Here is a 15,459-nt window from a genome sequence, read left to right as displayed (position 1 = left end):
GATTCAGAGAAGTCGAAGGATTGGGAGCAGCAGCTCAGCCAGATGAAGCAGACGTTCGAGAAGCAGCTGCAATCAGAGAAGACATTGAAAATTCAGGTCGGTGTGTTTTCTGCCTAGTCATATAATCATGTGTAGAATTTGTGTGTTTCCGCATCACTCGCTATACGCTTTCTTTCAAGGTCAGACTTTCTGCAGTTCTTAAAATGACCTGAATTAAAGTGCTCCTCTTCGTCCACAGGCCGTCAATAAGCTGGCGGAGATCATGAACAGGAAGGAAGTGCGCGGTGGAGGTAGCCGCCGCGGTAATGACACAGACATGCGGCGAAAGGAGAAGGAGAACAGGAAGCTGCAGCTGGAGCTGAGGTCGGAGAAGGAAAAGCTCAACAGCACCATAATCAAATACCAGAGAGAGATCAACGAAATGCAGGCAGTAAGTGAAGGTTCTCATTTTGCACAGTGGGAAAGCACGAATATTTAGATTCCTTTTGACTTCATCTCATCATTTCCTCAGCGATGTGGTTAATTGCGTATTATTTCTTTAATGTGTAGCAATTGTCAGATGAGAGCCAGTTGCGTATTGAGCTGCAGATGGCTCTGGACAGCAAGGACAGTGACATCGAGCAGCTGAGGAACCTCCTGCAGTCACTCAGCGTTCAGTCGATGGACTCTGCCAGCATGAGCAGCGGGCCGGAGTTTGACACCGATGATGCATACGCAGGTACGAGCTTAGAAACTGCAATTAAAGCAGCTATCATTTGAAATGATATATCCTTACCTGGTGCCTTTCTTCCACTCAGAAACGAGACTTGAGGGTTGGCTCTCTCTCCCTGTCAGAAACAATACCAAGAAGTTTGGATGGGAGAAAAAGGTATGGTATGAACGAAAACCGAAGAATCTGCTTTAAATATGAAACAGGGTCTCCGGGGTTAACGCGTCTGCTCTCCACATCTGTCTTATTGCTGCAGTATGTTGTAGTGAGCAGCAAGAAGATCCTCTTCTACAACAGCGAGCAAGACAGAGAGCAGTCCATTCCCTACATGGTGCTTGATATAGAGTGAGTATGACACATGACAACACCCCTGCTGCTGAGATGCATCACTTCACATTAACGCATCTCCTATGGCTTGATAAGGAGACTTAACACTTCTTTGTGTCACACAGCAAACTTTTCCACGTGAGGCCCGTCACTCAAACAGACGTGTATCGCGCTGACGCCAAAGAGATTCCCAGGATATTCCAGGTCGGCCCCTGCACTGATTTAATCAATTCTTTTCGTTTTCTTATCTTTATTGACATTGAACTTGGATGATGTGATTAGAAAAAGACAAAACTTAACAAAAATCCCCCATCTTCTCAGATTCTCTATGCCAATGAAGGTGAGAGCAAGAAGGAGCCCGAGTTTCCTGTGGAGCCACTGGCTATTGGAGAGAAGTCCAGCTACATCTGTCACAAAGGCCATGAGTTTATCCCCACGCTCTACCACTTTCCAACAAACTGTGAGGCGTGCACCAAACCACTGTGGAACATGTTCAAGCCGCCGCCCGCTCTGGAGTGTCGGCGCTGCCACATCAAGTGCCACAAGGACCACATGGACAAGAAGGAGGAGATTATTGCTCCTTGCAAAGGTGGGATACTCCAGCACGTGTTTTTACAAAGGGGCTGATTTGTGAGCAGTACAGCAGAATTTGAGGTTTAAAATATACTGTTTTTTTTTTTTTTAATAGCAGTGCTGATACTAAAGATCACTAACAATGTTGTCTTTTTTACCACCAGTAAACTACGACGTGTCTACAGCCAAGAACCTGCTGCTGCTGGCCGTGTCCCAGGAGGAGCAGCAGAAGTGGGTGAGCCGGCTGGTCAAGAAGATCCCTAAGAAGCCTTCGGGACCAGAGCACTTTGCACGCTCTTCGCCACGCGCCTCCATGAAGGTTCAGCCCAGCCAATCCATGAGGAGGCCCAGTCGACAGCTCCCCACCAGCAAGAGCAGGTAGCAGAGCAGACGGGGGAATATTTTTGTTTTTCAAAATCTGAAAATGTTATTTAGTTAAATTAAGCGGTGAAGCAAAGAATAGATCAGGGGTTTTAATACACAATAGGAAGTAATCTGCATTGAGAATATATTTGAAAAAGTATATAAAGTCAAATAAACATTACATATTGTGTGCATACATTCACTTTGGCTCTGAAAAACCCTGGACTCAGATTATTTAATCATTTGATTAACAGCATATCAATGTTCTCAGACTATTGCTGTACTTTTATCTGATGCATAGATACTCAGATAAAACATTAAGTTTAAACTGATGCTGAATACCATGACCTTCATGGAGCTAAGGTTTTGTGCAGGACTGTTTCATTAGAACAGTTGAAAGAATGCAAAAACTAATGCTTTTAATACTTATAATATAAAACTACATATACTTGATTTTTAAAATTGGCAAATTGAAAAACAGCTATTCTTGTAAGGAAGTGTGAGAAAGCAAGTAGTTGTTACCTTTGACCAGACAGGAAAGTGATACTCTGTCCTGCTCTTGACAAGAAATCTTTTCATGAACAGCTGGTTGTAGAAGTGTCGTAATTGTCGCATTGGCCATGAAAACAAGTCTCCCCTTTCAGATTGGAGGACTTGGGTCTTCAAGACTGGTACTGGGCATTGGATGATATCGATGATGATTGTTCCTCTATACATTTCTGATGACCACATATGGTAACACTGTGTGCAGTGTGTGCTGTGCAGTGCTTACCCTGAAAAATATCAGAATACTATTATTCTATTAACATACATACTGAAATTGAGAAAGTCTAGTGACAGTATCGTGTTCACCAAGTGCTGGTATGTTTCCTCTGGTGTCATTGTCCCATTAACACTCTTAAAAATGTCTCCTTCACCGTGACCGTGCGTCCTCAGCCCTCGCAGGTCAAATGGCTTCAAAATGAAGCGAGAAGAATCCAGCAGTCTGTGGTACAAATGACGACTTCTCCGGCCTTGTCCTTTGCCCTGATGTTACTCTGTAAACTGCTCCGTTCCTGAATGCGTGTGTATGTTTGTTTACAAGCCGTCGTCACTGCGGTGGTGTCAGGGTGCGCACGCGGTGAGAACGCATCGTGATGGAGCTTGTGCACACGCTGGCATGGGTGTTGATTTTTGGGGCTAATGTCAATTTTTAGGGAGTGAGATGTCTAAAGCGTTATGAGTTATATTGGGATTGTACTGAAAATAGGAAGCGGTGGAGTCATTGTTTATTACCTTTCCAGTATTATGCTTCACTCACTACAGAGTATTGTAAACACTGAGTCAGATCGCACTAACTATATGATGACATCATTTCTAAATTACCCCCAAGTGTCTCTTTCCGTGCTATTTAAAAAAAAAAAAGAAGAAAAGAATGTTAATATTGGCATGTGTTGTTACTGATATCATTGCTTCAGCTCTACTGAGTATCAGTCAGTTGCGAAACAGGATGTACTGTTTCAACAATGGTCCAAATTTTTCATTACGTGTTGAGTCTAACCTTGGATCTGTTTGTCTCTCTTCCTCCAGTTAACCTTGCTTGGGAGCGTCTCCTCAAGGTGGTGAGGTCTCTTCATAAATCAAAGACTGTATACAAAGCTTTGTTTCCGGATCAGCACACTGAACTCCACATCACTTCTCCACGACCCACCCCATCCTGCTTCAGCCTGTGAGAGTTGCAAAGTCCATTTTCCCTTTTGTTTCCCAGCCACTTGAGACCATCGGGCCGACCCGAACACCTGTGATCTGTACAGCAAGCTGGGTGGCTCGTAAAGCTTATTAGCCAAAGTCTTCTCTTGGCCAGAGCGATTACATGTCTCTGGGGAACTGGAGTAGCATGTTGAGTTCGGTTGAGAACGGAGGAGAGCTCTCGTGAGTCTGACCAAGGCTGGCATGAGGGGGATCCACTTACCTCGACGATTCTCACCTCGGCGCACCGTCTGATTGAAGGACGCAGCAGACAAACTCCTCCTCGCCACCTCTGGGGATTCTTGTGGCCAAAATAACAAGACATTCTAGCGTTTAATGATTGTGAACAATATGAAGGGTTTAATGGGGAACACTACACTCAGAAGATGGTAAATTCTGTATTTTGTTAGCTGAATGCAGCTGAGGTTTGTGAACTTGATGCCAGATGGTATCTGTACTTTCATACTCTTTTATGATACTCTTGCTTTCCACAGCTCTGCTTTCAGGTGTATGTCCACAGAGGTCACAGAATCTTGAATAAGGTACTTGAGCAGATGAGCTGTGACTTCTTGGAAAGTCATTAAGAAGGAGAAGAAGAAATAGAAGAAATGTTGGCTTCCTGTTTGGTTTGAGCGAGCAATTCCTTGAGTGCCTCTTATTCAGATTTCTGACTCAGGCACACTCTGAGTTTCGGATGTCGTCGTGGGACCACAGTGAACAGGATCTGACTCTGGATGGCATGAGATGAAGGGGCCAGACATGAGATCTCCGCAATCCCATAATCTCAAAAATCTGCACTGTCCATTCTGAGGGTTAATGTTTACTGAATTCAAGGGATGCACCGTTGATGCTTTTCTGATCCAAGCTCAGCTCCTTTTTGTTGTTTTGAATGTACATCTGGGCTTTACCAGAGACGACACACAGGCATTGTATTATGTGTATCCAGATATACTTGACTGAAGCTCCCTTTCATCACCAACTACTCTGAGTGAACTTGCATGCGTTTGCTTTTTCAGGCCCTGCACTTGTGTGCTGTCACCCACAGGCCTCCACCTGTTAGCAAATGTTGTTGTTAGCCAGTAGTGACAATGCAAATGAGGGGAAGTTAACCAGTAAGAAGTAGAAACAATGAAGGTATGCAATCATTTCCTGAATCCACAAACCAACGTACTGAGCAGCACTATTCCGTTGAAAGTTTTTTTTTTTTTCTAAAAGTGTTTGTCCTGATGTTTTTGTATTAAAAGTAACCAAACTCTGGGTTTGGACTGTGTATGTGGCTTATATAGCAAGTGGAGAGTAAACTGTGAGTGTGTGCGCGTGTGTTCTGAGTGCTCTCCTTTAACCAAGAAGCATGTTTTATACATATAAATATACACAGTATATATTTTACATGGCATACAGTGCACATTATATTATTTATACAGCCTTGTCCACTTTGTATTTAAGGGCTCTACATCCAGATTGCATGTTTGCTACCAAACGGCTCTATAATAATAACCACTTCAACAATAAAGACATGGATGTGCCTTTTGGTTTTGGATTATTTTTGTCTTAATATCTTGGACCCCTTAATTCTGAGGTGGGTTTTTCACGCATGAAGATGACCACGACGTAAGAAGTTAAGATTGTTCGGTTTATTAAAACAGTTCAGAAAATTAACTGACCATAAAAGCTCTTCAAAATACAGTATTTTTCATCCTGAGCAGGAATGTCTCAGATGTACGTATTTAAAAATATCTTCTTTTCCACATACAGTATGTGTAAGCATTGGTCTTTGTTCTTACTATGGGATGTAACACATTTCAAACATTGGAATGTTCTAAAAAATACTGTGTGGGTTTAAAACAGTAGTAAAAAAAAACTATATAAAATATCAGTATTACAACAGCTGCTGATGAAACCATTGTTACCCGTTAGTTTTTTTTTTTTTGTTTGTTTGTTTGTTTTTTGCTGTGTCCAGCGGGACCCTGTAAACTCCACGATCCAGCTTTAAGGACTCAGTCCTCCTTCTTGGAGCTGCTGCTTTGTCTCTGGTAGTAGAGAACAGTGAGGAGAACCCACAGGTTCAGCAGCGTCATGGCGATGAACCGCACCAGAACTGTAATGAAGGGAGACGCGTCATTAGAACCTTGGCGGCTGGAATGTGCTGGAGGGAGTCCGTAAGTTCAGATAGGTTTGATGGTCCTTGGTCATCAGGGAGTCGTCTCAAGGTTTAGTCCGCTACATTAAATTGTAGAACATCTACTAGGCTAAGCCAGTTGGCTTCATACCTGTTAAATGCATTAATATGGCCCTGAAGTTGGCCGTTATTAATATCTGGATGTTCTCTTTCAGCTGCCTGGTTCACTTATACAACACGATAGGAATAACTATCCACATTAAGTACTCTACAGAAATATGGATAGATTCAAGTCAAGAGCGCCTGTACAACAGCGTCCGTTTGAGGTGACTTAATATTTCTTGTAGAAAAAGAGTCAAGTTCAAAGTGAAGATGTCCTGTTTGTAGTTATTTTGAGTTTCTGTCTGGCCCCTATACGTAGGTGTGTTGGGGGACCCAGGGGCCCATTGTCTCCTAATCTCTCAGTGTTTTGATTGAAAAATGGAGCAGCCAGAAGGAGCTCAATTATAGAATTTCACTCCCGCTGCGCACACCAGGGTGCCCCACAGCACAAGATAAGAAATGTGAAATGGAAGATATTTAGAAAACAAATCTTTCCCTTCGGAAGTGTTTAAGGAATTCATCAGATACGCTTATCTGGGATATTACACATCGTGCCGTACATTTGTAATTCAGGCTGCCTTACCCTGCACGTCTCCTGTTGTCACTGTGGTGGTGTAAATCCGCGCTGAAACAAAGAGGAAGCCGAGTTAATGACATCCTCATTATCCAACAGAGCATCTGATATTTAATTAATGGAGCATTGAATTGCTAATTCTTTAAATTAGGTGCCAAGCAAACAGTGTCATACAAATTCATGAACTGGAACATCGGTACTTCAGGGAGGACAATTTATGAGTACTGGTTGAACAGATTCAATTTGTTAAAGAATTCTAAACAAATGTGGGACAGATGCAGTCTAAGAGAATGACATCAGGCCATCTGGATTACATTTTCTGGTTTTTAGTGACTCTCAGCCCATTGCTTTGGATTTACAGTCTGTTTGGGTCCATCATGCTTTTGTTGGCACCGAGTTTAGCAAATTTCGCCCAAGAAACCCACAGTATGCTACACATCTGTGTCTATAGAGCTAATCTAACCTGGGGAGCAGTGGTCAGAGAGGCAGCTCTGACCCCCCCAAACGTGCACCATGTGTGTGCTCACTTGCATAAAATAAATCCAGAGAATAAGTTTCTTGTAGAGTACTTCTCAAATAAAGCTTGTGTTCCAGTTTTGTGTTAATTGGTTGGTTTTGCTCTCCCAAAAGAGGTTACGTTTTATCAGCATGTATTACTTTCCTTGTGTCAGTACTGGGTTTCCCATCGTAAAAAGGCTTGGGAAATTCAAATGAACTGATAACCCGCTCCAGTTGGGAGATCATGTAAAGGACTGCTATTTTGGTTGCACTTACCTATGCATGTAAAGGTAGCCAAACCCCAAGAGAGGGCGCTAACCTGTCCAGCGTCCTTAGACCTCCACAGGCACTGCAGTTGAGCAAACTTACTGGCAGCACTAATGAAGGTGCACAGGCTCTGGGAAGAGAGTCAGACTTCATATAACAACATGACAAGTTGAAAACTACAAATGAGCTGCATTTCAAAAAGTTTTAAATCCGTTCTGGAGCTTCTACTATATTAAACTTTAAACAGAAAGGCAGTTGCAGGACCAGTGCTCTCACCTATCTATATGCAAAACGCCTTAAGACATATTCATCTCATTAACCAACAAGACCATTTGGCATTCATAAGGTCTGAGATACGCATGTGAAATGAGGTCTTTCTTCCCATGTCTCCACCGCATTAACCCTGACGGATGACATGGCATCTCTCTGCTCACTCCGACACATACTGTGACTTATGATTGACGGTGAACGGATTTATTACCATAGCCAAGTCTATGATCCGCTTCTCCACAGTGAGGAGCCTCCAACCTCCGACGAACCTGAACATTGTGCGTTAAGGGTGACACGTGTGACACAAAAAGCCCATGGGTTGTTGATTTTTTTTCAACATCAAATAACCATTTTCAGAATCGATGGTAACAGAGTCAAAGGATACATGATGGTGTAGATGAGACTGTGCCGCAGGCTGCCCTTGTAATGGAGAATCAGGAGCAGAAGAATGACATCTGTAGACACAGAGCAAGTTATGACAGGCACCACTTCATAGTCACTCACCTTCACTTTTTGCACACATTTTATTGTGTTATGCATTTAATTTTAAATCTGCCATTATTTTTTCATATTAGTCCCCCATTTATCACTCAGTAACCCATAACGACAGAGAAATTACAACAAATTTATCAAAACTTTTCATCTGAATTATTCAAGTATTTGGACCCATAATTCAGCATTTTGTAGAAGTCTCTTTGGTGCCACCATGATGCTGCCACCACCATGCTCTACTGCAGGGATGGCACTAGTACCTGGGGTTTGCCAAATCTAGGGAAGAGTTTTCTTTGTCTGGCTGGCTTGTTTAAGGCCTGATACATTTCCAGCAGATAAACCCTTAAAGCTTCAGAGTGATCTATGCCTTCACAAACTTTAATGGCAGGTTTCTATATTGAGTTCAGCTTTGAGTTTAAATATACAAGAGTGCATCTAATAATAAAATGTGTCCAAAACTATTCAATTTGCAGTAAAAATCTGAAGTCTGAATTTCTTCTGTCTCCTCACATCCCCACTACATATATATCTGAGATTGTCTGTGTCTCTACAAGCCCCTTTGACTGGATATGAGCTGCCTTTGAAATGAGTATAGTACTAAGTGATATTCTATATCAGTTTCCATTTGTTACAAATGGGTGTCAGTAAAGGTCAATTATGACTGAACGCTCACTTCCACCGAGACCCGTGTCAACTGACTTGTCACTACATGTCATAATGATGATCGTGTGTCTCAAATGGTATCATTTGAGACACACATTATTCCTGGGCATAAGGCTGATTTATTGATTAGCAGTCACATCCTTGTCCTATATTAATAAGCCCTGAGACTGTGGTGGTATGACACAGCTTTTTTTTAGGAAAAGAAATTTGCTCTTGTGGTTTTTACAAAGAAAAAGCTGACTATGCTCCCACCCAAATGGTTTGGCTTAATGCCATGATGGTCATGTGCTGTGGAGTTTAAATCGTTTACAACAAAATGTCTGTTTGGAGGACTATCTGGCTGTGTGCAGAGGTATACTTTCTCTGTACTGGTTGAAATTCAAAGTGTTACCAGACTCATATCCTGATAAGAATTTAGTATGTCTGTGCCACAGGTGTCAAACATACGGCCCATGGGCCAAAAGTGGCCTGCCAGAGAGTGTTGCAGTCTTCAAATTACATTGAAGACATTAACTGCAATTTTTCTAACATCTATTCCTAGGTTTCACACAGTTTTAGTAAGAGTTATGGACATAACACAATATTGGGACCAAGAATTATATAGAAATTTTCTTTCTTTTTCTTAAGAAATGTCGGATTGTTCATTAAAATGTTTTGTAATAAGGCAGTTAATGACCACTTGCTTAATATTGCATAGGTACGCCCCTGATTCCTTAGAAGATTGACAAGAGAGTAACGGGGATGTCCTGTGGAGTTTCGGCATTGGGACACTGGCAGAAAATCCTTTGGCTCCTGTTGGCTGCAGTTTAGTCACCATGGACCTGGCTTGTAACGACACATCCAGTGGATGCTTAATTGGACTGGGATCTGGAGAGTTTGTAAGCCTGGTCAAAGTAATATCCACATAAATGCCAGGACCCTAGTTTTGCCCCAGTAGAACGTGGCATTCTAAGGACATGATAACTTTGTTCACTTCCTCTGTCACTGGTTTTAATTTGCGGCTGATCTGTGTGAATGTCAAACATATGTGAAGCTTTGCTGTAACAAGATCATTCAGTGTGACTAAGCTCTCACCTGAATTAAATGAATGGACTGAGGGGAGCATGATGCATGAGTCTTGAACATAAAGGAGTTCTCAGAAAATCTTAAAAAAAAAAAAAAAAAAAAGGCATACCTTGAGCAATGAGGATGGGATATTCCAGGTATGTTGGAGGTGGGTAGTCATAGTACATCTGGTATGTTACGAAGACAATGAACCTGCAAAGAAAATTATATCTGGACATTATTATAATCAGAATCCGCTTTATTGTAGTGTTATAGTCTTGTATTGTTTTTACACTCAAGGAATTTGGTTCAAGTCATTGATGATTCTTGAGCAACAGAAACAAAATACACAAAGTCATGTACAGACAGGAAGGAAGGAAAGCAACAGCTCCTGTGTTTCTTAGTTTTGGTATGAAGACATCTTTATTGCCTTCCAGAGGGGAGAGTTGAAAAAGCTTGTGTTCAGGGTGTGAGGGATAGGTTATGATTTCTCTTGTCTGTTTCCTGATACTTGAAGAGTACAAGTCCCGGAGGGTGGGCAGGGGAGCACTAGTGATTTTTTGTTGTGTTCTAGTTTCCAGTGTCTGTTCCTATCCTGTGTTGTGGCTGCTCTGAATGACACTGTGACGGATGTGCACAGGAAGGATTCATTGGCTGTGATGAAGAACTGGCTCGGCAGCTCCTGTGACAGATTAATCCGTTTCTGCAGAAAGTACATCCTCCACTCAGTTGACGTTAGTCTCCCACTTCAGGTATTTGGAAATAGGAGTTCTTAGAAACTTTTGCAGTAGTTTTGACCATCGTCTGCAAACCTCAGGAGATTAACAGCTGGATACATACACTGGTGTGGAGGGAAAGGTGCAGTGGGTTGAGGATATAGCCCAGGGGAACACCTGTGAATACTGTCTGTACGTAAAAGGCGACTTGCCCTAGACTCACCTGCTGTTTCCCACATGTCAGTAAGTCGGTGACCCACTAGTAGATTGTGGTGATACACTGAGGTGGGAGTTTGTAGGAAAGAATTCCTGGAATGCTGAGCTGACGTCCATAAACAGCATATTTCCCTCTGCGGTTGAGGGTGTAGAAGAGATTCAGGCTGCCAGCTCATTGTTTGCTTCAGTGCACGGACTGTTTGTGACGTGTCACGGGCCTCTCCACACGGATGCAGCGTCACCAGTTGAAAAAAAAAAAAAAACAAAAAAAAAAACAACACTGCTTTTCAGTGTAACTTCTTTTAGGCGCTCTGATCTCCTTTGTTGGGAGTTTGTGGCCTTCTTGCACGTCTCCTTTTCTGCAGTGATCCCGAGCCTAGCCCGAAGTTCAGTCAGTTCGTGCAGGTTAGCTGTAGCAGCTTCAGCACTAATTCAGGTGTGAAGCTGAAACTGTGCCTGGTGTGAAAACAGATCGCTCAAAGGCTGATGTAGTGGGAAGCTGCAGTCTTCAGGAAAAGAATTGCTGCAACTCGCCAGTTTAAGGTCTCATCTAACAGGTCAGCACGTGGCTGGACGTATACAAATGAACGATCCACGCTTACGTCAACATATAAAGTCATAAATCACAGCAACCAGTGAAACAGTCAAAGGTATTGATAAAAAGAACCTGACGCCCAGCTGATGTAATCTAGGATAGAGCTATTAAAAGCTGAATTGTGATCACATGCTGTGAGTGGACATTCATAAGGAAGGACAAGAGACATATGCAGGATTAACTAGAGGAGATGCTTTTCTCCGCTGTAGCCATGCTGTGTAAATAAGGCTGATAAAGCTTATTTATTGCTACATAAACATCTTTGCCAGTGCACTTTTAGGGCTGGACTATTTCACCGTTGCATGCACAGTGACAGCAGGCCATCACTCACCAACACAGTAGAGACATTTAGGACAGCGCAGCTTCTGCCAGGCGCCGAGGACAGATGGGATACTGAGAGACGATATAGGCTCGCAGAAACCGATTTTATCTCCTGCGGTCCAACAGTAAATCCTCAGATATAAGCTTTGAAAGGGACAGCGGCAACTCTTCCTGCTCGATACAACAGAACACTTCGGATAACTTCTGCACTGATTTAAAGTCCGAGAACACATTATTTGACACTGATTGTTTATTTGCCCTCTGTAATGAAACCAAAAATCCTCAGCTGGGTAAACAAAGCACAGTTGTTCACTGTTAATCCTTCTGGGTAGGATCTTTTTTTCATTATAAGGGAGCTTTTGAGTTGTGCAACATCTATTAATCTAGGACAGTGAAGCAGTATTATATGTTTCATAACGTTTTGGCAATATAAAAGATGGGGGTGGTTTAGATTTATGCAGAATTTATCAGTACGCACTGGGAATTAGGACACTAATATATTTTAAGTTTAAAAATGCATGCTACGCCGGAAACCACTGCCTGCTATAAGTTTGACGTCTTTTTAATTGAGTTTGGTGGGGCAGGTGATAACTTGCGTGAGAGATGCACCGGCTGAGAAAGAGCAGGAAGACATCACTTCTCGTAGCACCAGTTTGTTTTGACAAGCGCTGCATCTCACCCATAGACCGTATAATAAAAGAGATATTTTAAAAACCTAATGGCTTGAGCTCTTTACTGCATGAAAAACACATTGCATTTAAAACACAGAAGTTGTACTGACCCTGTCAACTCGAGCAGAAGGCTGTTGAGGCTGACTCCAGTCGCAGATTTCGCCCGCATCAGTACAAAGATCTGAGGGAACTTTAGCACCATGCACACAAACAGAGTGCTGAAATTGGCGGCATGCAGTAAGCTGTCTGACTCCATCATTCAACAAAGGAGATAACAAAAAGGGAACTTTTCCGCGGGTTTATTATTTATTTCTTTTCTAGAACACCTAGCTGCTATGTTGCTGCTCCCCGTATCCACCGTCAAGATACTTCAACTCAAACAAGACTTCCGTTAAAACTTTTCAAAATAATAGCAATACTCACCTTGTAATCCTGCCAACACGTTACGACACGCAACGACACTCTTGTAAAACCCCTCAAACAAATAATAATTGCGATATGACGTGAATTAAGTGTCGGCGTGTAGCTTATTTCTCACAAACTATCCTTTAAAAAATATTGACTTTTATTTTGAAGGCAATCTTGTTTTCTTCCTTTATCATTCCGTGGAGCGGGCAATTTCCTGTTAGCCGCTGTGGTTAGCCGGCATCCTTTCTTACTTCCGTATACATCAACTGAAAGCTGATTGGCTTGTAGGCAAACTAGGGGAAAGGATTTGAAATTTTGGCACGTGATGTTTCTCAAACTTCAAATTTAATCTTTAAAACTGGAAACATTTGTCTCCATCTTATCCGTTACGCGGATTAAACGTATATAAACTACTGATTGCAGCTTAGCATCATATAATAGACAGACAGCGGACCACTTCTACTTTAACAACATGAATTCAGTCCACAAACTCTTTCTAATGCAAAAGCTTTATTCCAACGAGACACTGACTTAGATCCATGCGATGCAGCGATATCCAAACAATCAATCATATTACAATGACATCAAAATTCACTGGGGGCCAGCATATTTATTCAAATGATTTTATAACAACAGTACAACCACAATAACAACAACAGTACATCTGTTACAGAAACCTGAGATTTGCTGCTGTTCACGTAAAGTGCACGTGGATACATCTTAATCAAAATCGGACTAAATTAACTGGATGTAACTCCACAGCTACACCACAAAACAATGGCTCGGAAACATGTAGCAGTATGTAACAGATATTTTAAAAATTGAAAACGACCAAAAAATATCACCCAAATAAAATATATTCTCCTAACATTACTGTTTACGATTCTCATATCAACTTTTATGTTTCGCTCAGGGATTTGTAGAGACTTCATGCCTGATTTTAAGCTCCTCTCTTCTTACTTCTTATGTTCCTGCAGAACTATTTTAAGTACGCAGGCCTTTAACAAAGAACAGGAGTGGCAATACAACCTTTCACTCATCCAACTTTCATCAGGTGTCTTGTTAGATTATCAAGTATCTGATACCTGATAGAGTGCAGATAATGTGAATCTGATCTGCCTGTGTCTTCCCTTCTCACCTGTCTTTATCATTGAATTCTGTATGCCTGCTCATTTTGACCAACTTTAACAATTTCTGAGCTTAAAGTAAAATCAAGATAAACCTATGATGGTACATAACTGCAGGACAATATATATATATTTTTTTCTTATTACTCCAGGCTGCTCTTCCAGTATGGCTTCTAAGTAGATGCCTGTTTTCTCAATACAGATTAAAGCTAACCCCACTAAGGTGTACCACACCTCGCTGACCTTACTGCGCCACACATGGAGACAATATACAGTGACTGCTTTGAGGAGTCCAAGGGTTACAGTAAAGACTTGACGTGCAGGTCCACATGTGAAGTGTCTCCAGAGTGATCTAGTAGGACAGCATCTCTGGGTCCATCTTGCGCTTGTGATGTCCTGACCAGAGCAACAGGTTGTCCAGCCTGACCACTTTGGCCCCCAGCTCAGTGGACAGCCTGTTGCCGAACATTTGGTTGGTGGTGTTGGGGACACGATCAGAGAAGAGTGGCACGTAACTGGGCAGAGGCTCCTCTGACCTCAGCCGTCCCTATACAGACACACAGGGGATAAAGCCACAGTTGTTAGACATGTCCATGAAACTGTGGCTTTGTGCCGTAGTTTTAAAGGACTTGCAGATAAGGCTGACATTATACACATCCACAAATGATGCTGAAGAAATTGACAACTCTGACTGCAAAACCAATTGATATTTTTTAAAAGGTTGGCATCATAAGTTAGTTTCTGTGCTAAAAATAAATGTGTACTCTGGTTTAATTTCAGAAGAGCTATTTCAGAAGGAGACTGAACACAACAATGTCCATCTAGCTTAGGCATTTCTTACCAGCTGATCATAGTTCCTGAGAAAGCTCCAGTTCTTCTCCCTGTGGATCAGACAGTATCGGTCAGGTGTGCTTAGCTTCTGTAAAGCAGAACAGATCTGCAACGACTTAAACTTAACTAAAGCTACAAATTTGGATATTTGTAATCCTCATCTGTCTGAAATAAAGTCTGGCGATTCAGCGCGTTCCCTTCCATATATTTAAGTAATACTCACCACTCCAGGACTCCTCTCCTCTCGCTCCACACCACCTGTTTCCACACTTGATCTTGTTTAACGGCATCATCTCCGTCTGAGTGTTGAACCGCGGGCGCAGTGTCTCCTCTAGCGTACCGCGGCCTGGGGGCCGGTGGAGGGGTTATTGTCGGTCTGGCCCCATTTGATCGCTCCTGTAATCGGTAACCGGCTGAAGATACGCGCCTAACGCTGTTCAGGTCCATTCCGGAAGCTGATTGAAAGAAAGACCGCTGTTCAACGAACAAAACACAGCACAGACTTTGATACGCACGAAATGAACCAAACTGCAGTTGAAGCGCCAGTGAGCGAAGACAAATCACTGCCTGTACTTTTGTTTACGTTTCCATGGAAACCGCGTTGGGCAGTAACACTGTGTTCCCCAGCTGAGAGCAAACAACATCAGCCTCACAAAACGTAAATATATATATATAAGCAGATATAAACAGACCAGAATTAACCAACAAGTGAAAGATGGATGTTTTTTGTCTTAATAATAAATAAATAAACCGTTTTACAGCATGCAAACTGACTACAAACATCATATTGAGTTTGCTGGAAATAATTCGACCTAATGATCAGATTTGTATAATTTCATATATAA

The 15,459-nt window shown here is 42.1% G+C and overlaps 3 protein-coding genes across 4 annotated transcripts in view; 1 reads left to right on the top strand and 2 right to left on the bottom strand.

Moving 5' to 3' along the window:
* Window positions 1-5,226, top strand: part of rock2a (rho-associated, coiled-coil containing protein kinase 2a) — a 34,088-nt gene extending 28,862 nt beyond the window's left edge. Inside the window, exons 24-33 of one of the 2 annotated variants that reach the window (XM_047610721.1) lie at window positions 2-96; window positions 239-430; window positions 550-718; window positions 798-868; window positions 966-1,054; window positions 1,162-1,240; window positions 1,358-1,625; window positions 1,774-1,987; window positions 2,909-3,039; window positions 3,542-5,226. In XM_047610721.1, coding sequence (XP_047466677.1) covers window positions 2-96; window positions 239-430; window positions 550-718; window positions 798-868; window positions 966-1,054; window positions 1,162-1,240; window positions 1,358-1,625; window positions 1,774-1,987; window positions 2,909-2,972 — 1,241 coding nt within the window. In that variant the 3' untranslated portion in view covers window positions 2,973-3,039; window positions 3,542-5,226. The remainder of the gene's footprint in view (window position 1; window positions 97-238; window positions 431-549; window positions 719-797; window positions 869-965; window positions 1,055-1,161; window positions 1,241-1,357; window positions 1,626-1,773; window positions 1,988-2,908; window positions 3,040-3,541) is intronic. The other variant, XM_047610722.1, reaches the window with a different exon arrangement.
* Window positions 5,227-5,312: 86 nt separating this feature from the next.
* On the bottom strand, window positions 5,313-12,617 carry slc66a3 (solute carrier family 66 member 3). Its single transcript, XM_047610723.1, has 7 exons — window positions 12,359-12,617; window positions 9,860-9,942; window positions 7,916-7,985; window positions 7,742-7,799; window positions 7,270-7,390; window positions 6,505-6,546; window positions 5,313-5,798 (listed from the first exon to the last, which is right to left on the bottom strand). Exons 1-7 carry the CDS (start codon window positions 12,505-12,507, stop codon window positions 5,698-5,700), a joined length of 624 nt encoding a protein of 207 aa, XP_047466679.1. The 5' UTR covers window positions 12,508-12,617; the 3' UTR covers window positions 5,313-5,697.
* A 532-nt stretch (window positions 12,618-13,149) lies between these two features.
* On the bottom strand, window positions 13,150-15,210 carry c17h2orf50 (chromosome 17 C2orf50 homolog). Its single transcript, XM_047611373.1, has 3 exons — window positions 14,838-15,210; window positions 14,625-14,664; window positions 13,150-14,330 (listed from the first exon to the last, which is right to left on the bottom strand). Exons 1-3 carry the CDS (start codon window positions 15,059-15,061, stop codon window positions 14,136-14,138), a joined length of 459 nt encoding a protein of 152 aa, XP_047467329.1. The 5' UTR covers window positions 15,062-15,210; the 3' UTR covers window positions 13,150-14,135.
* Between the last annotated feature and the right edge of the window lie 249 nt (window positions 15,211-15,459).

This window comes from Mugil cephalus, chromosome 17 (assembly GCF_022458985.1).
Source record: "Mugil cephalus isolate CIBA_MC_2020 chromosome 17, CIBA_Mcephalus_1.1, whole genome shotgun sequence".
Classification (NCBI taxonomy): domain Eukaryota; kingdom Metazoa; phylum Chordata; class Actinopteri; order Mugiliformes; family Mugilidae; genus Mugil; species Mugil cephalus.
The sequence above is the reverse complement of the archived record's forward strand: the minus strand, read 5'-3'. Positions and strand labels throughout refer to the sequence as shown.